The 22,333-nt window shown below is 38.7% G+C and overlaps 3 protein-coding genes across 3 annotated transcripts in view; all 3 read right to left on the reverse strand.

Moving 5' to 3' along the window:
* Positions 1 to 3,740, reverse strand: part of LOC104968154 (uncharacterized) — a 21,229-nt gene extending 17,489 nt beyond the window's left edge. Inside the window, exons 1-4 of the mRNA XM_010797728.1 lie at positions 3,661 to 3,740; positions 2,842 to 2,955; positions 2,184 to 2,343; positions 1,872 to 2,064 (exon numbers count right to left, since the gene is read on the reverse strand). Of these exons, the coding sequence (XP_010796030.1) occupies positions 1,872 to 2,064; positions 2,184 to 2,343; positions 2,842 to 2,950 (462 nt within the window). The 5' untranslated portion in view covers positions 2,951 to 2,955; positions 3,661 to 3,740. The remainder of the gene's footprint in view (positions 1 to 1,871; positions 2,065 to 2,183; positions 2,344 to 2,841; positions 2,956 to 3,660) is intronic.
* Positions 3,741 to 4,000: 260 nt separating this feature from the next.
* The window catches only part of zmym4.2 (zinc finger MYM-type containing 4, tandem duplicate 2), an 18,751-nt gene continuing 418 nt past the window's right edge, over positions 4,001 to 22,333 (reverse strand). The window contains exons 2-22 of the mRNA XM_010797735.1: positions 21,555 to 21,729; positions 16,773 to 16,976; positions 15,915 to 16,065; positions 15,703 to 15,818; positions 15,134 to 15,313; positions 14,545 to 14,695; positions 14,023 to 14,195; positions 13,799 to 13,943; positions 13,024 to 13,140; positions 12,154 to 12,185; positions 11,931 to 12,075; positions 10,350 to 10,462; positions 10,027 to 10,246; positions 8,232 to 8,450; positions 7,980 to 8,089; positions 7,652 to 7,814; positions 6,750 to 6,901; positions 6,312 to 6,426; positions 5,960 to 6,208; positions 5,351 to 5,477; positions 4,001 to 5,204 (exon numbers count right to left, since the gene is read on the reverse strand). Of these exons, the coding sequence (XP_010796037.1) occupies positions 4,958 to 5,204; positions 5,351 to 5,477; positions 5,960 to 6,208; positions 6,312 to 6,426; positions 6,750 to 6,901; positions 7,652 to 7,814; positions 7,980 to 8,089; positions 8,232 to 8,450; positions 10,027 to 10,246; positions 10,350 to 10,462; positions 11,931 to 12,075; positions 12,154 to 12,185; positions 13,024 to 13,140; positions 13,799 to 13,943; positions 14,023 to 14,195; positions 14,545 to 14,695; positions 15,134 to 15,313; positions 15,703 to 15,818; positions 15,915 to 16,065; positions 16,773 to 16,976; positions 21,555 to 21,729 (3,304 nt within the window). The 3' untranslated portion in view covers positions 4,001 to 4,957. The remainder of the gene's footprint in view (positions 5,205 to 5,350; positions 5,478 to 5,959; positions 6,209 to 6,311; positions 6,427 to 6,749; positions 6,902 to 7,651; positions 7,815 to 7,979; positions 8,090 to 8,231; positions 8,451 to 10,026; positions 10,247 to 10,349; positions 10,463 to 11,930; positions 12,076 to 12,153; positions 12,186 to 13,023; positions 13,141 to 13,798; positions 13,944 to 14,022; positions 14,196 to 14,544; positions 14,696 to 15,133; positions 15,314 to 15,702; positions 15,819 to 15,914; positions 16,066 to 16,772; positions 16,977 to 21,554; positions 21,730 to 22,333) is intronic.
* Positions 17,623 to 19,372, reverse strand: LOC104968155 (piggyBac transposable element-derived protein 3-like). Its single transcript, XM_010797729.1, has one exon. It carries the CDS (start codon positions 19,239 to 19,241, stop codon positions 17,673 to 17,675), a length of 1,569 nt encoding a protein of 522 aa, XP_010796031.1. The 5' UTR covers positions 19,242 to 19,372; the 3' UTR covers positions 17,623 to 17,672.

Raw genomic sequence — 22,333 nt, forward strand, 5'->3', positions numbered from 1 at the left:
AGCGATTGGCCGTCACGATTCAGTCATCTCGAACTGACACTTCGCATCCCAGGGGCTTGTCTGGACTCACACCCTGGCGCAACAGGCAGTCCACCCGACAGACGGCAGTAAAACTGCCGGGAATAAGTCGAGCTGCGTGACTTGGGCTCGCTCCCGCAAGTTTTTATAATTCATTTTTAAGGCTCTCTTCTACCTCTCAAAAATAGCGAACTATTATTGCCTGTATATGACATGCATCTTTCTTTAAAGGTTTCCTATCATGCTATTTTTAGGCATATATTATGGGTCTCGGATATATATAAAAATATGTCTATGATGTGTTTTGATCAAAATAACAAACAGATCACCCATTCTAGCCATGCCTCATGCCTGTTTCAGCCCTATTAGAGAAGGGCTGATTTTCGGTCCTTAGCTTTAAAAAAAACAAAAACACATCAAGGATTATTTCTGAAACAGTATGGAGCTCAAATGAGGGCTACACGATATTGGAAAAAATTGACATTGCGATATTTTCTTCCCCTGCGATATATATTTTGCGATATGAAAAAATACAGGAATTGAAGAAAATACCAGGTTTTTTTTCCGCAAACCATCCTTTCTTGAACTTTAAATGCTATACAATTGGTATTTTTTTAACGATATTTAACCGGATGAAGGATTTTAGTCACGGACTTCTGGATCTTAAGTTATCAGAGCAACAAGCTGAGCTAACTCGGTTATCCTGCTGTGATCTGATCAAGAATGGTTGTGATTGGTGGTTTGCTGTGCATGCAAAGCCTGCTTGTCACTCACTCAAGTACCCCTGACATGAGAGCCGCGCAAGTTTTCCTTTTGTAGCAAGCAGCAAAATAATTGTAACACGAGGTGATTGAGTTCATTTGACTACTTCATATCGCACGTCTTTTAAAAAAATATATATATATCGTGCAGCCCTAGCTCAAATGCTTTTTCTCTTGCGGGTTTACCGGGGACACATATTTATGTATAAAAATCATCAAAAAGTGCATTTTGCATGATAGGACACGTTTAATAAACTTTTACTTTGGGACTTTACTGGAGTTACTGGAAATGTTTGGATCATACAAGATTTCGACAATCATACATAGTCACAACTGGAATCTATATCTTCATAGAGTGTAATAATAATAATAATAATAATATCAGTGTAGCCTTTAAGCCAAATAATGACCGTAGTTGCAACTGAGCACATAAATAAATTGAATTATCAGAAAATAAAGCTTTTAAATATTTGATAAATTATTTTATGCATTATTTATATGTTTTTTGTCATTATAGTAATTCTTATCTTCAAATGCGTACTATTTGTCACATTGACCATTTTATTTTCATATTGGTCTAAAATAATTAACGGCATACCTTTTTGTTAATCAAGACAAACTGTATGTCTGTATGAGCAGATGTCCCAATTTAAGAAGAGCTGAAGTGTGTATAAAATACATTGTTAAATGATGATAGTTCCACTAAAGAACGAAACATTAGCATTACAACCAGTTGCTGGTATTAGATCATATACAACCTTTAAACTATTTGTGTACTTGTTGTTTTATTAAAGCAGTTTGAAACCAAAATCAATGGTAGTGATTTGTATGACTGTAATTGCATTCCCGCAGTGAGTTGCAGTAAGTTCGATTTGGGAAATTATACTTTCAATTGTGTTTAATATTTGTCTATTCCATTTATGTCAATCAGAGTAGACTCTTCTCATAAACGTTTTCAACAAAATATTGACGTTATACAACCTTAAAGGAAGGAGGATTGATTGCAAGACTGTTAGACTGAACTAGTTTGAATATGTCTGTAATTCTCATACAAAGATCAAAAGTCATGCTTGTTCTGTAATACAAACTTACCATTGATCGCCATGGGTAAGACGAGTCCCCATAGTCGTAAGTTATCTCCTCACCTGGAGATATTTCTGTTACAGCAAACAGGCACAAGTGTGGTTTTCCCTCAGAGAAAATGTTCTTAATTTCACAGTTGGGACTTATGTGATCGTCATTCACAAGCCGTCCAAGGGTCCCGTCATCCTTTGAGGCATCAACGCTGCAAAAAAAAACGTTCTAATGAAACAAGAACATTTGAAATGACTGCGCTTAACCATGTTGTTTTCTTAAAAAAACACTTTAGATAAGTTAACCGTGTCTCTTTCTGACGTAACTTACCACCACTGTGCTCCTTTCCATGAAAACTCAAAGAAATATTTGTTCAGATTATCGCCACATTTCTTCTTACGCGTTGTGTATTTTGGAGAGAAGATTTCCCCCCGATATTCAACCACAAACGCGGATGGTTCAATGGCTCTGCTGGTAAACACTCCTTTCCCTATGAAGCATAGATTAACATGAAAGCATTAGTCTAGTAATGATGAATTTGGATGACCACAATCATTGTTGTATTTTATCAAATATATTTTCACAATGAGACAACACTTCTCCTGACATGACACCCAAATTACATTTGGAAAAAGGAATGAATGCCTTTTATATACATCTTGTGGAACTTTTAACTTTGTCTGCCATGTATAACTCTAAACTGGGTTATCGTAAATGTACCCAGGACGTCTTACTTTAAATCCTAAAGAACAAATGTACCATACTAACAATTACAAGTGTGGACATATTTAAGTGAAAAATAGTCTGTGATGACCTGTGGTGTTTCACTCCTAGTGAATTTATAAAAACCTCAATTATAATGCACCAATGTTTAGATTTTTCACATCTTTCCTCAAAGGACTTATGTCATTTAAACTCCTTCTAACACACCAGGAGGCTTTGGGTCCGTCAAAAAAGGAGTGACTGCTATCAGAATTGTACCTCTTACCTTTAAAGGAGTTGATAAACTTTTCCTCCAGGAAGGGTTTGTCTCTACAGGCAACTATGTACTCCAGGGCATCTTGCTCTGGGGTCAGTTGGCGTCTTTGCTTCTCCATGACAGCTAGGAAAATGTCCCAATATAAAGATATTAGGTTAGGGATTATATGAGATCTGAGCCTACTGTTTTCCATAAATATATAGTAGGAAAAAAATTGGTTTTAGCAAATTATTACTTAAACCATTTACTGTTCTACCAATACAACACTTTATGTTAATCTTGTTAACCATTGTTTCACATTGTTAAGATATGATTCTATTTCTGCGTGTGTACATTAAGAGCAATTCATAAGGAGTCAAATTCCTTGTTTGTGTACATAATCATATAGGTAGAGATAAATGGTGATTTTGGAAACTTGAACATGACAGTAACCATTCTATTGTCAGTTTAGGAGTGTAATATTACCATTTCCTGTGAATCAAATAAATAAAAAAACATAAGGCAGTCTGTAAAGTCACTTCAAATATTTACTTACATGTGTAGATAAAAAGCTAGAAACATATTATTCAACTATGACCAAAGAAAATATACTGGCTACCCGGCAAAGTGTACACATTTCTGTATAATTGCATTTTATTAAACCAGTTTTGTTTAAATGTACAAAGTTGGATCTGACTGGTTTGTTTTATACCTTGCACATGTCTTGCTAGCATGCTAACACTAACTAGCAAGTGGAGAGTATGCCAGTATTGGTTTTCCAACACATTGCCCACTGATTTTGACCCCAATAGGTGTAGTTTCAGTAAATATATTTTTAAACACGTTTACCTTTCTTTCAATATCCCACAGTAAAAGCAAGAAGGGCTAAAGGTATATCTAACACAGTGGCAGCCATCTTTCCTCTGTCGTCTTTTTCCCGAGACCACGTGACGATGAAGCGACGACATATACGGCGAGCAGCAGCGACTCCAACCAATCACTGACTGTAACGTCACAGGATGACTCTAAAAGCAGCCAATGAGCGGACGTGGATGTATCCACTACCGTGAGGACATACAAACACAATACATTACCGGCGTGTGTGGTTTATGAGGACCCAAGGAAACAAAACATGTTGTAGCATTTACTGTTCCTACATTGAAGAAAACAAACATTAGGAAACGCATACAACAATTCAACAACTTCCACCCGGTAGCTGTTTTCACATAAAACAACTACATTTGAAAGGATTTTATTCAAAAAAAACATAGAATAGAAAATGTCAAGAACATCGGCAGCCATACTGGAATGGGGGTTAATGTAACCAAGATATACATGACAGAACAGTATTTTTTTTATAACGCCAGAGAGTCAAGGTAATGCAATAAATCATATGAGAGGACAGTTGACTGAAAACAGTAGGCCCTATGTCCAAAATGCAGTCATCAAAACTCACTTCAATGCATTCAGTCAACAAAAGGTAACTTAGTGAAATGTTCCAATGGTGTGAAAGTCTTTTCAAACATGATACATTGCTTTTAATCTTTTTTTTCAAATACACAAATGAATTCCTAAAATCGGTTCATTTGTCTGCGAGTGAGGCAAAACGAAATGTAAAAAACTATTTGAATCTTTCATTGAAACTTATTTTCTTTTGTTGAAGTTCAGTTTCTAACATTTTACCAAGGGCAAATTGGAGAAGCCTGTTGAATCATTTAAACCAGCAGATATGGAAGAATGCACAATCACGGCACATTTTGGTAGTATTTACATTATGAATTACTATAAATGTTGGTCGCCAATTTAAATCTGCATCACAGTTAGCTGTTTGTCTTCTGGACATTTACTCACTGATAACCTAAACCAAAATTGGGAATCTACCATCTAGCAGATAAAATGCAGTATAGCTTTGTGTCCAATTGAGCAAGTAGTTGATGGTCCGAATTCTTAGTTGAGTCTTCCATCTCAGTTCCAAAACAAGGAATATCACTTTAATTGCAGTTCTGAAAATGGTACTCATGCTCCATAGGGATTATTCTGTCCGTTTCTGTTTATTAGGTCATATTCAAATGATCTAATCTCTTTATTTATAATATCTACACGACAAGTTGATACACCAATAAAAAGGTATCTTCCCGCATCACTTTCACTCTGAATCTCCCTCTTCTTCCTCGCCAGGTATGAATGGTAGATCATCGGATTTCTTCTGCTTTATCCCTCCATCTTTCTTCCTCCTGACATGCAGCTCTCTGACAGTGAGGATGCGAATGAGCATGTTTTCCTTTGTGCTGTCGTCCAGAGGGCTGGAGGAGAACCATAGGGGGCTGTTGGGGACGCAGCAGCGCTCAGGCTGAAGGAAGAACAGGTTGGTGCGCTGTTTGACCGACTCCGAGCTGGATGGAAGACAATTGTAAATCATATCAACATGGTGATCAGCATTTTTTCCCTTTTTTCAAGTTCCTATATAAACAATAGGCAGGTGCCCATTTTATAATTGAAACAGGCTGCTGTAAGTAGTTTGGTAATGGAATATACCCACCACTTGGAGAGGTAAAACTCGTAAAGTCTGACCGGACAGCGGAGAGGGTTCTCTGTGTTCTCCATCATCTCCAGGATATCCTCTTTACTCTCCTCCTCCTTACGCCTCTTAGCTGGAACCTCTGGATCTTTAGAGGACACAAACACAGTTCAAACTTTTTCAATATTTATACATCCAAAGTTGGATTTAACATGTACCTGCTGGTTAAAAATACTATTAATAAATACATTTAGAATAACAGTAAGATGTTTACAGTTATGTGAATCTACAGCCATTCAACTTGCACTACATAACTAAACTAACAATAGACACAGATTAACTTTTGAAATAAAACGCCCCAGGTATTTTTACAACAGATAATACTGTCTGCAGTGTTTTTTTTAAATGTTTACAGGATGAAAAACTCTGTAAAAAAAAAGACTAATTATACAGAGCAGTATTTGACTGCAAAATAATTGCTTGACTTTCTCAAAGACTTCTTAAATCACCAAATTTGTGATAGTTAAGTTAAGATTTAGAAAGACTTTTGAGGTGTTTTTAAATGTGTTTTAAATACATAGTGGAATGGAACAGACAGGTATTTATTTTAACCCTAGGCCATTCTGGTACCTGGCTCTGCCTCGTTTATGGATATTGGGGGGTAGAAGCGCAGGAAGGTGTTCTTGCTGTTGTCATGGTTGGTTTTGGTGCAGCGCATGACGTGGGCGAAGGACAGCTGGCGGTGCTGCTCCACCGTAGTGAAGCCAAAGTACTTGCAGCAGAAGAAGAGCAGAGTGTTGAGGAGGACGATGGGGGAGTACGCCCCCAGCTGTTTACATTCCCAGAGAAACTCCTCCTCCACACGGGAATGGACATAACCTGCAGAGAGGGAGGAGAGCGGTTAGAAGTCTGATCAAGTGTTTGTGTCAAACCAGGAAAAACGGAAATATTGACAGAAATTGCAAGAACATGAATAACTCACCACTTGCTGTGATTGAAGGTTTAAAATGTCTAAGATTAGTAGTGAACTCTGTGGCGAACTTGTTGTAGAACCGATCCATGAAGATGTTCTCCACACGACCGTTTGTAAACAGATGCTGAGGAGAGGGGAACGGTTCCAGGGTCACAATGAGCACAATGACAATAGTCAAGCAAGCGTCAATATCATTTCATTGAATGAGGAGAATATATGTACGCATATTACCTTTCTTGACTTTTTGTGATTTTATTTAGTTTCATTATTAGATTAAAAAGCTACAAGAATGAAATCAGATCTGGAACACAAGTGCTTTTATTGTGAAGAAGGAAATGATTTAAGCTTTGTTACCATTACAAAAAAATGTGCGTAATAAACCCTCATCAACTAGACACATTCTGAGCTGCTTGGTCAAACTTTTTCCATGAGTGTCCTATGACTTGCCTGCTGAATGCCGAGGCAGAGGTAGAAGAGGCTGTCGCCGGAGTACGACTCTCCATTGGGTCGTTTCACCTCACTGATGAAAGAACAAAGACCGTAGCTCAGCTCAGCCGTGGTGCAGCTGAGAACATCCTCCTTCAACTCTATGGGGCGAGCTGAAATCAAGATATAAGCAGTCAACAATGAACAAAGTTTAAAAAGATATTACCGAAAAAACATGGGCAAAAAGATTGTATATAAGAGAGTATGTCACAGTGAAAACCATCACCAATCACCTGAAATCAAAACTTGAAATATGTGGCATCAAAGAGAGGGGCTTTAAATCAAAGGCTTTCAAATAGCTGTTAATGACTTGAGGCCTCGAAAATGTGTTTAACTTCAAGTTATTGAACAAAAACATCCAAACAATAAATGGATAGTTAATCAAGATTACAAATGTTATGTCCTGTGATTTAGCTCAGTAACGGACAATTATTTTAATGTATTTAGCACTAGTTTGACAATTAATCGCTTGGTCTATAAAATGCTAGAAAAAAGTGGAAGATGTCCATCACAGATTCTCAAATTCAAAGGTGTCTTTAAATTACTTTTAAGACATTTGGTCAGTCAGAAGAAAAAAAGCTAATAAAACAGCAAAAAGCAGGAAATCCTTATATTTAGGAGAATTAAAAAAATAATTTTCTGCATGTCAAAAAACTAGCAGATTATTTTTGAAATTCTCACAGACAACAACCATCAAGGTTTTTTGTTGTTGTGGCTCAGTCAATTGGATTTTCCCTCTTGGCATTTGAGTGTTCCAAAATAATATTGTCCACTCGATGGAAACGCTAGTGCATAATCAGGTCAAGTAAAATAACTATCAGTCTCGGCTTTAGTGGTTGTATTTACTTTACTTCCAGACTTACAACCAAAGCGTGGTTTCTCCATGTTGGGCTGAGTTGGCCTCTTCTGGATCCATCGCTTCCAGGCTTCAACTCCATATTCACTCTGCAGTTTAGGGAACTCTACTGCTTCGGCCTTTTGAGTCGACACTTCAGCTGTCTTAGATGAGCGCTTTGGCTTACGACCCTTAGACAAAGTGGAGACATAGAAGAGGTCGACTCATAAATACAATGAGGGTGAGACAACAAGCCATATAGTAGGTATTCCCAGTGTCTAACTACACATTTAAGTACAATCCCATCTTGTCTTAAATGCAAAAGCAGCCTCCTTTCTGTTTCCCCAGGCACCTACCTTTTTTTCTCTGGCTTTCCTGTGAGCTTGTCGTCGCCTTGGAGTAGCAGGCGGAGGGCTCGGGGTGCGCCTGGACTCGTCTCTTAAACGGGCCATTTTCTCCAACGTTTCTGGGAATAAAACCAAATTAAACATTAGACATGCCCACCAAACGATGTGTTTTCCCGAGCACTTCAACTACGCTTTTTAAACACAGGACAAGGGGAGATCAAATTCAAATGTTGTTGCATGCCATAAATGTGCAAACCTCACCGACAGTGAAGTCTGCTTCGATGTCCATGGCAGGCTTGGGCTTGGGGAAAGGCTCATTAGTCAGGCCCAGGGGAATGCCTATAACGGGGTTGAGCTTCTCGTGAGCGTGCGGCCGACTGGGAGACCTGACGGCTGGATCAGAGGAGGCTTCCTCCCAGTTATTGAGAAAACTTGCCAAGTCTTCGGTGTCTAAGTCATCACTGTAGTTACTGTTGTGATCTGTGAAATAAACATGAGGAACTCTTCATATAGTGTGACACGTAATATTTATATATAAATGATATTTATCAAACTAAAAAAGGGAAACAATTTGATGCGACAGGTAATGGATACACATTTATCTCGAATGTCATTATCTTTGAGAGTCACGCAATTCTTTCCTTTTCCATACACTGGAATAATATCCTGAAAAATTGCCAGTTTACTGTTTTTTTTTAAATCAAAAGTCGAGTCAAAGAGATCGAAATGACGTTTCCAACAATCCCGAATGTAAAATTATAGTTATGTTTAAAAATATGTACACAATATATATATCCTATATACACAATCAACCGACACATTTACACATATGCACACATTAAGATAAAAAAAAGCCACAACAATCAATATATACAAAATAACAGTCACTTCAATATCAATATCTTTGGTGCAAGATTGTCCATAAAATGTGCATTTATTGCAGATTGTCCATAGCAGCGTAACAAAAGTGTCTTTTGCTCTTGTGCTCCTGCTAAAGTATTTTTAGACATCTCCAGGGCCCAGGAGTTCAAAACTTTTAATCTCAATCAGATCCGATCAGATTTTGAAATCCCATTTTTTGTGATCCAGGATCAGACAAGTCGGCCAGATTTTGTCCCTGGAGTTCAAAGCAATTCAGGATAGGATCAACCTGATCCAGATTACGACTTTTCAAGATTACTAGATCCTGAATATCAGTGCTTTAATCCTACCGATCGCCATCTAGTGGATATGAAAAATAATACAAGGAAGACAAGAGACCACATTGCAGAGACATCTATAATGTCTAATTATATTTTTAAATTTGAAAGGTGATGACAGATGGACTTTTTTTTTGTTGAAGATATTTTTACTAAATTACATTTGTGATTGACAATCTTTTTTGTGATACTTTTATGAGCATAAACATTTATGTCATCAAAATTTGGTTGAAAATAAAATAGGCCACCACAAACGTGAGCAAAAATGTAAAATAAAATGTCTTTCCCATGAAGGCTAAAAATTGTGTATTTCAGTCAACAAACTTTGCCATCTTATTTAAATTGAAATATATTTTAAAATAAATTGTACAGTACATTTTGCTCTGGTAATCCACCCCTCTGGTGGGATCAGGATAATCCAGTTTTTTGGGATCAAACTGATCCCAATCCTGTGTTGTCGGTTTGAACTACCCGTTTTGAAGATTTGATCCAGATTAAAGCTTGGATTGGATTTCCTGATCTGATATCAAAGTGATCCTAATCCGGTTTTTTGGTTTTGAACTACCCAAAATCCAAATCTGATCTAATCAGATAGGGATTAAAAGTGTTGAACTCCTGGGCCCAGAGTATTAACCCCCAAGTTTTTACCCCACTACATTTGATCTTGAAGCTGTAGTTATTCTGTAGATTAAGATGTTATATACATAAAAAAGATGTAACTCTAATTCATATGATATATTATTCAATGTCTAAAAAGTGACTTTACCCTTGTCTACATTGATTATCCGGGTTCCCTAATGCCATTCTTTCTTTTCATGTTTTCTACTAAACTAAAACCTCAAAATGTTCTCTCTTACCATCTGGAGCAGTTACTTGTTGTCTGTCTTTTCCCGCCACCTTCTCCTTTGGTCTCTCCTCCTTGTTGCTGTTCTCATGTTGTTCTGCCACCATCTCGGCCATGAGGATGAGCTCTGCCTCGAAGGGGTCGGACGGGATCTTTTGCTTTATCTCCTGGATGGTTTCTAAGATGCGTTCAGCGCTGTCCATTGTCACAGGCAGGAACATGGGTACCGGCACCTAGGGTAGGCAGGAAGGAAGTAACAGAGTGTGAGGGGCTGTAAGTAAGGAGGACGGCATACACCTACTTTTTAATAATTATTTTTAAATGAATTCGACATACTGGAAATGGCAGCCCCATAGGTTGGGGGGTAAACTGGCTGTACATATTCATGGGTACAGGAATATACACCGGCACTGGGACGGGAACGATCAGGATTTTAGGAAAGATGTCATCTGTAGAGAGGGGGGAAATAAAGACAAGTTGTAAAAAAAAATCAAAATTAGAAGGGATAGGTCAATAAAGAAGTTTCGGGCCAGCGCCTTCAAAAGTTGTGCTAATCAGGAAACAAGGCAAGGCAAGTTTATTTATATAGCACTTTTCTGTACGCAAAAATTCAAAGTGCTTTACAAAACAAATTAAAATACTTTTTATACAGTAGAAACACATTATATAAATGGCATTTTACAAACAGGCATTACAAAGCAAAGATAATAAAATAATAAAAATAAACACTACAGGTATATAATACATGTTTAAAAGGCATACTGTAGTTCGAATATGATCATCTCAATTAAAAGCAGCGGCAAAGAGATATGTTTTTAGTCTCGATTTAAAAATAGTAAGCGTTTCTGCGGACCTGCATGATTTGGGTAGTTTGTTCCAGAGTGTCGGGGCATAACAGCTAAATGCTGCCTCTACATGTTTTGTTGTTACTCTCGGAACCGATAGCAGACCCGTCCCAGAAGACCTGAGGCACCTTGATGGCTCATAATTATGTAGGAGATCAACAATATACTTTGGTCCTAAACCATGTAATGATTTAAAAACTAGCAATAGTACTTTAAAATCAATTCTTTGGCCGACTGGAAGCCAATGTAGAGATTTCGGAACCGGACTGATGTGATCCACTCTTTTAGTGTTAGTGAGGACACGTGCAGCAGCGTTCTGGATCAGCTGCAGCTTTCTGATGGATTTTTGTGAGCCCTGTGAATACACTATTGCAGTAGTCGAGACTACTGAAAATAAAAGCATGGACAAGCTTTTCTAAGTCCTGTTGTGACATTAGTTTTTTAATCCTCGATATATTCTTCAGGTGATAATAAGCAGACCTAATGACTGTTGTAATGTGGCTGTTGAAATTCAGGTCTGAGTCCATCACTAAACCTACATTTCTGGTTTTATTAGTGGTTTTGTAGTCTGCTGACTGAAGCTCTGATTACTTTTAATCGGTCCTTCTTTGCTCCAAAAACAATGATCTCTGTTTTTTGTTTGTTCAGTAAGGATTTTATTGTAGGCTATTAAGTACAAAACAACACTGCTTAATATTTGCAGGGGTATGTAAAGACAAAGATGTACAAACCAATACACAAACAGAACATCGAAATGGATAATATGTTTTTTTAAGTTTTAGATTTACCAGTTGGCGCCTTCTGCAGGAGAACAGTCTCTAATTAAGATTTTATTCTTATTAAAATACTGATTTTTAATAAAGTATATGCTTGCAGAGACTTAAAGCATTTGTAGAAAACATTCATAAACAACTTCGAATTTTCCAACTCAAGGTCTGCTACCGTTATTACGTATTCAGACATGATTATCAAACATTACATACAAAAACCAGCAATGACATTGGTGTATAGTCTATTTGTTTGACTATGGATAAGAGATGTTGTTACAATAGGAACAACGTTTGGTAGTTACCCGTTTGTGCTTCAACATCGACTGTCTGCGTCTTACAGGAAATCGCTTTGTTCTGCACCAGCGGTCTGCAGAGCACGGCCTTGTTCTTCAGGATTTTTGGGCGGGAAGGAGAAGGAACGTTCACTGTATCCGTCTGAACACTAACCTGAAGGAGGAAGTACATAAATAGTAACAACTCCAGAATAAAAACACTTCAAAATACATATAAGATACAACAACTTACATTTCCAAAGCTCTTGGGATGACAGGATGTGCCTGTTGAGACAATGACAGAGTAAGAAACCATCACATTCAACACTGGAAAATAATCGAATGAGGAAACAGCATGTTTCTTTCTTATAGGTTTGAATATAGTTCATAAATACCGTAATTTTCGGACTATAAGGCGCACCTGAATATAAGCCGCAGCAGCCAAATTGAATGATGTGTACATATATAAGCCGCACTGGACTATAAGCCACAGGTGTTTTAATGTTTAATTACCATATGTAAGGGTTCGTGGGAAAGAGATGGCTGTTTGAGGAAGCTCCCATTTATTAACATTTCAACAAACAAGTTGCATATTTGCATAACGTATTCAAGTGTTACCATTTAGTGCAATAGTAGCTACAGAACATGTGCTGTGTAAACTGTACTGTATCACATAGCGTTTCAGACACACAAACTTTTCAACTTTCAAACTTAAACGGTGCGCTCCCAGCGCACGTACCGGCAGTTATCTACAGCAGTGGTTTTCAACCAGTGGTACGGGGACAAACTGTCTCGCTCTCGTAATGTCTGTCTGTCTTGCTCTCGTTCTGTCTCTCGTACCACTCTCGGTTCCACTTTTACTTTTGCGCGCTACCTGTCTCACTCTTTTCCGGCCTCCAGCTTTTCCTGCTGGAACCCGCCGCTTAAAGGTGGGGGGCGCGGAGCGGCCATAGAGCCCATAGAGTTAAAGGTGGTGGACTGTAACCTGTAAAATCCATAGATTTAGGAGGTCCCCTAGTGGCCGTTAGCTGTAAAATTCCATAGATTAGCCGCACCGTTATATAAACCGCAGCGTCGAAAAATGGGGAAAAAGGCGCGGCTTATAGTCCGAAAATTAAGGTACCTGTGTTTGTGTGTTGTGTATTTGTCTGGACAGTTCGGTTGGAAGCGTTTGATTCCTCTGTTGGAGGTCCTGCAAGTGAGATGACGCTGGCGATGATGGGTGTGGCCTCCGCTGTACCTGAAGTAGGAAAACACCAGAAAACACAAAAGGGAGTCAGTGGGATATATAGCCAATAGAATTCGTAACATTTTTATTGATTTGCGCATGCTTTTATTAAAAAAAAATCAAATTCCAATCCTATAAAAAGTATTGTTATTGTGTAGCCAAAATACAGATACAGAACAAAAAATTGACAAATTAAACCTACTAAAACTACTATTTTTGACAGCCAAAACAGCATAAAAACACACATTTAATTTTAACAGGTTTTAAATCTAGAATATGGTTTCAAAGTTGTAGTTTTGACTATTTTCCACCAGCTGAAACTAGTTTATAATGGGCGCCAAATAGATTCAAATGTTTTGGTTGCCCAATTAAAACATTTAAATGCAGAACCATCAATGTTACTAAACATTGACAGACTGCGACATAGGATTTAGTACACAGAAAATTATTACAATTCATCATTATTCAATTAAAATAAAAAAGAATAAAATATTTAATTGTGTCAGGAATAATTGATGTAATAATTACTTTAACCTTTTTTTTTTTTACGTGGGCATTTTTTCCTCTAAGGACATCAGATCAATATTTGTTTTCAAATGAGGGGACAATACTGTATGTTTAAAAAAATAATTAGAGGAAAATAAATGGAGCGGCAAAAATAATTCCATACCTTTGACGATTTCTCCCTGCATGGCCACTTTATCGCAGCAGAACTGCAGCTGACAGATCAGATCACAGAAGTGTTTGACCTCTCCCAGCATGGGAAGACTCTGCTTCAGTTTCCCTTTGCGGCCGCAGGTGTCACATTTTGCAACCTGAGAGAGAAACAGTGAATAAACATTTAGATCCATTTTTTTTCCTTCCACCTATGATTTTAAAAGCTGCATTGCTTACGTGGCAGAAGAGCATGGTGTATTTGGAGCGGCACTCGTCAGAGCAGAACTCCTCGGTGGAGCCTCCGTACTGAGCCGTCACCAGCTCCTTGGACACACTGTAGCAGTAGGCGCAGGAGTTACAGTGCTTCCCCCAGCTTTTAGTCTGGTCGTGTCTGAAGAGGAGCTTACATCCTGGGAGGAAGGAGAAGGGAGGCTTTATCACATCAAGTGTGTTCTTTAAACATATACAACACAACTTGTACATAATTATATTCTTTGAATGTGTTTTTTATTGTCATCAGGAAATTAAATTAGCCAAATACTATTATAATATTTTTGACTGTAGAATGTAAAAAAACATGGTCATATACATATATATAAAAAAAGCTTCTCCCCAGTTTAAGTTTCCTGAAATATTCCATATTGTTGCTATGTCTGGTGCAACTGTTTACAATTCTAGAGTTTAATCTTAGTATGTAAAAATATCGTTTCAGACAGTTATTGCAATTTTTAGTATACATATTTCCATCTGTCTGGTTACCGTCGCTGCAGAAGTAGCAGTCTCTGTTGTCTATCCTCTTAGCGTCTCTGGTGATCTTTTCGATCTTACAGTATTCACACAGGCTCGTCACGTTGTTGTCTTTCTTGAACTCGTGAGCACAATCAATGCTGCACACGAAAGCCATTTGGTCCTGCACACACAGAGGTATTAACATTAGGCATGTCAGTATGTACATCAAGTTCTCAACTCTCAAGGATAAGATAAAAAAATTAACTTTTTTCAAATTCTTCAGGATTATGATGAAAAGATTGCAATGTTGGATAAACCATACAACACCACACTTTCTGTGTATTTTACAGGCAGTGTAAGACCTGTTCAAATGATCGGTTTTAGCAAAAAGGAAATACTTTAGTCCAAAATCCCAAGAGGGATTGGGCCTATTTACAAGAAAACAACATACTTGGAATTCAATTAAATCTACAGTTGTGGGATTTGTCCATGATTAATACTGTTACACCTTCTCACTAACATGTTGCATTTCCTGTTTACCGCCAGCTTCTGCGGTGTGATGAGATTCATCCAACCTTCAAAGTGGAGAAATGTGGTCCTTGACAAAAAACCTTGTTACCTTGATCTGGATGACTTCAGGTAGAGATTGTATGTTGCGGGCACACTGGAAGCAGTTCAGTTTCAGTGGTGCTTTGGGGATTTCTTGCTGATTTTGGGCGGAGGTGATCTGGATTTGGGGTGATCCGACGGGCAACTTGGTAAAAATATTCACCTGTGTCTGGGACTTCTTGAACCTTTCCTATGGCACAGAAAACAATAAACAAGAGTGAAAATTCCTTCATGTAGAGTTTCTAGGCAGAGTAAGGAATGAGCAAAACAGCTAACTACACATTTTCAACAAAGGATAAGAATTGTATGTAGTGATAATAACCATTAGTTGTGTGGATATATTGGCTAATTGCGTATATGCAAACATTTGAACCGCAAGAACAGGAACATTCAGAAGATGACATCTCTTTGCTGTTATACAGCCTTGAAAACCCGGAAAATAACCTTCCAAGACGATATCTTACCTTATGTGTCTAATTATCACAATAGATACAATATTGATATATTGCCCTGCTCTAAATTTGTATTTACTATGTAAACAATAATCAAGAGTGTGATTTAATAAGTAAACCTCATTACCTGAAAAGCCATGACACAAGGCAGAGTGCAGAAGTTCCTGATGGAGGTATCTGACATGGCCAGGTGGTAGGCGGGGACTGTGTTTTTCCCACAATTATCACAACTCACCCGAGCACCTACAAAAAAAGAGAAGGAAAGAGTATTACAAATATTTTAAAACATCAAAGCAGCCAAGAGCGAGGTAGTAAATCTGTCTTGTAAACTTCTTGTACCTGATGCACTGACGGACTGGACCTTGAAAGCCATCACACAGCTGCTGCTGCAGTACAGGCTCACTGAGTTGTCACTGTTCTTGTTGTGAATCATTTCTCCCATCAGCCGGGTAGTGTTACACATCACGCAGGGCTGGTTGGTCTTAGTGTTCTGTTATGAAATGACAAGACAGACATTTGAGGACTTTTAACAATCTTTTGCTTTGTGTTAAGTACATGTTTAAATCTGTGCGTCCAGGCCACAACTTTGATGCTCAAACTGTACGGATCAGACCATCTGTAGATCATACTAAACATAAGCACAGACTGTCTTGTTTTGTCCAGTGACTCTTCTAATGAAGGTTATTGCATAATATTCTATGATACAGAAAAACATATAAAAATCTTTTAATGAAGCCAGCATTACTTTCAGCAATTCACTATTGACGGTAACAAGAATTCAAGAAAAACATGGAGCCCCGGGTGTTGTTCTCATATAGTTGGGTAAGTAAGTGTGCTCTATTGTTTAGAGAGTATCTATATATTTGGCACACTTTAGCCATGCTGTAATGTTTAAATGTGTTGTTGTGCTGGAATTCACCTCTTGCAAGTAGTGAAAGAACCACATTTGTTTATAACTATAAAATCTGATAAATAAAAGTAGTAAATGTTTCACTTAGTTAATGTATGTAGCCTTAGTACGGTAAGCAAGCTGTAGCGTGATTAAGTAAACTGTTTAAATCCCTTCTCACATATTTACACATCAACTTTTTTACCATTTGACACCACAAATGATTAGCAATACATTGTTGAATATTCAGTCTTATGACCTCCTTGCCATATTCTGCACCAGTCTGACCCTGAATGTCATATTCATACCTCTTTGTACTTGGCCAGACACTCTGCATTGCACAAAGTTTTGTGGCTGTCCTTCAGCTTCAGCATGAGCGATTTCTTGAGGCAGTAGGAGCCGCAGTTTTCGCAGCCAGCCATGGAAAGTTTGTTGACTTTCCGGAAACGGTTGAAGCAGGCATCGCTGCAGAGCTTGTGGACAGCACCGCTCAGGATCACTTCATGTTTGCTCTGCAGGAGGGAGGAGAAAGAACAGTGGATGTTATTTCAGAAAATAATCCTGTCACTACAGAAAGTGTAGGTTACAGGGTCAGCAGTTCTCTGTACTACTTGTGTAACATTAAACAATGCAGGTTTTTTCCAATCTAATTTAAAACTGAAGATGCCACATTTTTTTTGTATTTAATACTGAAATTCCAGGATTTCTTTATTGATTTATAACAAAACAGAAAACGCTGGCTTTTTTTGCCAGACCAAGAAAAAAGCTATCGAAAAATTATTTCTTTGGATATCTTTATCAAATGGGACACAAATAACCACAAACAATTTTTAATTATTTTTATTGACCACACAGTTTTATTTTTATGAGCCTCTACCAACTGGTCGAGCTGGCCTTCTATGGTAAAAGTGCATCATATACATTTCAGTATTTGTATGCATCAAACTCAAATAAAACAAACTCAAATACATTTTTTTCTTTTATGGAAGATGAGCAATACATACAACCAGATATATTCATACAAATATATTAGAATCATGGAAAAAGTGTTCTTCATAATAAAAAAAGACTTGCTCATCTTACTGTATATGCTGAATTGGCCTAACAACAAACAACTGGCCTAACAGCAAATGTATATATCCTGTGTTGGCCTAACTTGCTCATCTGTGTGCAACAGCACAAATTATATTTTTGGGGCATTAGATTCATTACCATTTTCTGTGGTAGACTACAAAGCATTGCTGGCTAGCGTTCAAGCACAGAAAAACCATGCATTTCCCACATTTCCATCTGGACACTCCCTTTGGACAGACCTTGCACCGGCCCCGCATCTCGCTGTGAAGTGGCCAATGTCCACAGTTGTCATAGCGCACATCTGGTGGTGGTTGTTGAGCTGTCTGGGTGTAGTATTTATTTTGAGACATGGGTGGTGGTGAGGAGGAGGGGGGTCTTCCGACTTTGGCTGGCTTATTGACTTGCTTCAAACTGTGGGCGACCTCCAGGCGAAACCTTTTGAGAGGCATGGGTTTCTTGTTCAGCAGGCCACAGTCCCTCTTGTAGACCAGCCAGGAATTTGAGACAGATAGGTCAAGCATGTATCCGAACAGTGGAAAGTACCATCGCCTTGCCTTGGCTGGGGTCTTGTACAGGTGGACCAACATGTCGGAAAGATCAATCCCGCCCATATGCTCATTATAGGCAGGAATGAGTGAGGGGCATGGGATGGGAATCTTTGCCTTGGCCTCTTGGCTCCACCGCTTGACAGTCGAAACAGGCTCGACCCCACAGGCATTGCTTAGAAGGTTGACGCATTTGTTGTCAAACCATTTGATTGCGACGACCCCTTCAGAAGATCTGTAATCAAAAGCTCCACGCCCTTTCTTCATCAGCTCTTTGTCTGTCATCAAGGGAGCTCTACCGTTGCGGTTTTGTCGGACAGTGCCGATACACTTGATACCCAGTCCTGAGTGCAGGTTCTGGATCAAGTTGAAACTGGTGAAGTAGTCATCACAGAAGACGATTGAAAGCCGTGGCAGTTCTATGGTTTTGCACAGCGTTGTCACTACTTTGGCCCCTAGAAGTAGCTTCTGCTCCTGCTCACTTAGGGCAACGTTGAAAAACGTGGACGCCCCTTGATAGAGCATCATGTCATGAATAATCCCAGAGGAACTGGCCCGGCAGAACAGTTTGAAGCCCCACTTGTCTGGCATGTTGGCGATATACTGGCGGAGATTGCCAGCCCTTGTGCCCTTACATGCCACCATGACCTCATCCACACTCTGCTTGTAGGTGGAAGGGATCTTGAGACACTGCTTACGAAGCATCTCGAAGAGTGGGCGGATTTTGAAGAATCGGTCTGGGCTGTCATTGAACTGCTGATTATCACTAAAATGAATAAACCGGCGTAACTGTTGAAATCTGTTCCTCAACATGATATCAGCAATCAAGTTGAAACGTGACGCTCCGTGCCAGTAGTCTTCTATGGCTGGAAAGTGGAAAACACCCATGAAGAGTAGTATTGCCAGGAAATCTTCTATTTCTTCACAGCTCGTCTTGATCGGGTCTCCCAACTCCTGGGCAGAGTAGAGGTTGGTATGGTGAGTGATATGTTCTATCATCTGGTCAGTGAAGATTGTTTTGAAGTACTGAAAGGGTGTCTTTACTTCATCTTGGGGTTCAAACCTTGAATCAGGAACCTGGAATTGCTCAATGTCTTCCTTCTTCCAGATTCTCTCAGTGCCTTTTTGTGGGCCAGGGATCTCCTCTAGCTCCTCCATGGAAATTACTTTAAGGGTGTTTTTCCCTCTTCTCTTCTTCCGGGGAGGTGGTGCTGAAGATGTGCTTGTAGAGGCTTCCGCATCATCAGATACAAAAGGACACACTTCTTCGAGAGTGGGCAGATCGTCTGGATCATCTATTTCATTATCATCATCACTGAGATTCTCTGCGTCAGATTCTTGGGGATTCTCCGGTATCAGAGCCAGAAGATTGCGGGGCTTTGTTCCATAAAAGCGTTTAGCGTCCATCTATCAATTATAAAATGGAAAGAAAATCTCAATTACAAACCATGTACTATTATAATACGTTTACCCCTGTCATTACAAACAATAAGATGGAACATTATTGAATGTTAGATATTGTTCTATAAGGCCTTAGCTATAAATGCACATCAAACAAAAAAACGATATACAACAAGTTGAGCTCAGTTCAGCTCTTTACTGTAAGTTTAGCTACATTTGTAAAGCACTTTGGGCTGCATTTCATGCATGAAAGGGGCTATATAAATTATTATTACTATTTCACTCTGAGACTCATAAGGCAGTACTAGATTTAGTAATATTACCATGAATCTAGCTATTTATTCAACATATTTGGAAAACATCTCTGAAACTCTGAAAAAGTCATATTGCTAGTTTTACAATAAAAAGCCAATTCGACCGGTTGGTTGAGCATATTTTCAAAAATATAATTACACCCTTGTTAAAACTTTGTTTGTGCATTAAGTTATCTAATTCTGTTCAGCATGTGCTCTGACACTAAAATATATCAAATGATATGCTTACCTTACAAAAGTTGACCAAAAAGAGTGATTTCTTCAGGAGTGATTTTTAGCATGCCAACTTTCTCAGTAGGCGCTTTCCCACTTTTCCCACTTTAGTTCCGATATAGTTCCGAAATGTTGCGTTCACACCAAAAAAATCAGGAACAAAAATGTGTCCATGAGAACCTTTTTACCCTCTTTTCCGTCCCGAAAAGCAGGGACTTTCGTGGGAGAAAAAGGTTCCTATTTGTGATGGGCTGGGCGGAATGCAAACCACGCCCCGTAAAACTCCCAAAAAGTTTTGTGAAGCCGCCATTTTATTATCCTCGCATTAGCATTATTAGCATTATTAGCATTAGCCCAGCGCACAAACGCAGAGAGACTAACTTATGGCAACACAATAGAAAACATGGGAGTGGTGGAGATGAGGAGGTGTCGGCGTTCTGGCGATTTACTCGGAAGGCTTCAGTAGAAGCTTCTGGGAGTCCCAGCAGCTTCTACTGAAGCCAGTCCCCAACTCTGGGGATTTCCGGCCGGAGACTTCGCGTGGCAGTATACGCCGTGAAGTTGTTTGCGGCCTGCCAGTAAGCCCAAAGCAGAAGAAGGAGAAGTGACGTCAGCGGCTTCATTGGCCTAATCCTTCCCAGGGACTTATTCCGGTGTGAACGCGATCTGTACTTAGTTCATGAGAACTAAAGAGTTCTCATGAACTAAGTTCTGATGAACCTTTGTGGGAAAAGTACTGCGGTGTGAAAGCGCCTATTGGAAGCTAGCTAAAGGGCATTCTGTTCGAACCACAGTGATATCTAGAGGTTGTTTTGTGCATAACATGTCAACCAAATGGTTTAGATGGCCGAATCAGATGGAGTTAAACTTGTTCAATAAGATATCAAGACACAATATGTGCACTACCAAATGGTGGCGCTGGCTGTTAGAGGGTTAAAGCTGAAATTGCAGGATTCAAAATTGTATTTGTTAGAAATATTTTTTCAAGATTGTTCAATAATCAGATATCAGATGACTTTTGAGGCTTAATGCTTTAAATCAAACAAAGATTGATTTACTCTCTAAAAGTTGCACAATTTTTATAATAACCTTACTTTTAAAATAAAGATTATATCTGGGTTAATTATTATTTGTGAAAATAATCGTAATGTAAGGAAGGAAAGATAATAATATTGATGTTAAACATTCAATTAATGTTAAAGCTAATATAAGCACTTTAAAGCTAATATAAGCAGAAAATAAATCAGCAACCTTTTCTTTTCTTACAAACTGTTTTTTGTAAAATGTTGACCAGCAACAGGGGTTGGACACAAACACACACACATCAGCAACCATTTTGATAATACATGAATCATTTCAGAATTCTTTACAAATGTACAAAACAAGACACTTGTTCTTGAACTTTGGGACACTACATTGCTGATTCGTCACTCTTTTTGACCTTTTATAGACCAAACATTCATATGTTAATCAGGCACATAAACAACATATCAATAGATAATTAAAATAATATTGAGTATGAGCACTGTTGTGTTTGACTTACGATGCAGTATCTGCTGCACATGCTGCAGAGTGAAGGGGTTAATTTGGGTTGAGATGATTTTTTGATGGCGTCTTGCTTGAAGTTGAAGCTGGTCAGGCAGTTCTGACTGCAGAATTCTTTCACGCTGCCACTAGCATCTGGAGCCAGGATGATGTCCTGAGGCCGAAATATCAACCTGGGTCAAAACAATAAGAGATACACATTCAGTTATAGTTTATTTGGGTCATGATCTTTCACAAAATAAAATATTTTTAAGATAGGTCTTCCATAACATGTCTTCCATCACACTAGTGAAAAGAACAAATCCAACAAACGCAATTAGCTTTAGCATTGTCTACTTGTGATTTAAAGGTCCCATGTCATGGCCATTTCCACTGATCATAATTCCATTGTTGAGGTCTACTAGAATAGATTTATATTGTGCAATTTTCCAAAATGACTTTGGTTTCTCATACAGCATCTCTGTAAACTACGTGTATTCACTGAATTTCACTCTCTGCCTTTAACGGCTCGTTGTAGCTCCAATAGCTCCAGCCCCCACCCTCCCTCAGAGCACAGTGTGCTCTGATTGGTCGGGACGTTGTGAATCGCGCTGAGCTCCGTGGAGGTGTGGTTTCCTTGTTTAGCGACAGCGAAACACAGCCAAACTCACCCTGAGCTAGGGCTGTAGCGATACACTAATCTCACGATACGATACGATACACGATATTGAGCTCACGATATGATATATATCACGATATTCAGCCAACGATACGATTTGATACGATTCGATATAATTC

The sequence above is a fragment of the Notothenia coriiceps genome, unplaced genomic scaffold (assembly GCF_000735185.1).
Source record: "Notothenia coriiceps isolate Sejong01 unplaced genomic scaffold, NC01 NC01_scaffold00038352, whole genome shotgun sequence".
Lineage (NCBI taxonomy): Eukaryota > Metazoa > Chordata > Actinopteri > Perciformes > Nototheniidae > Notothenia > Notothenia coriiceps.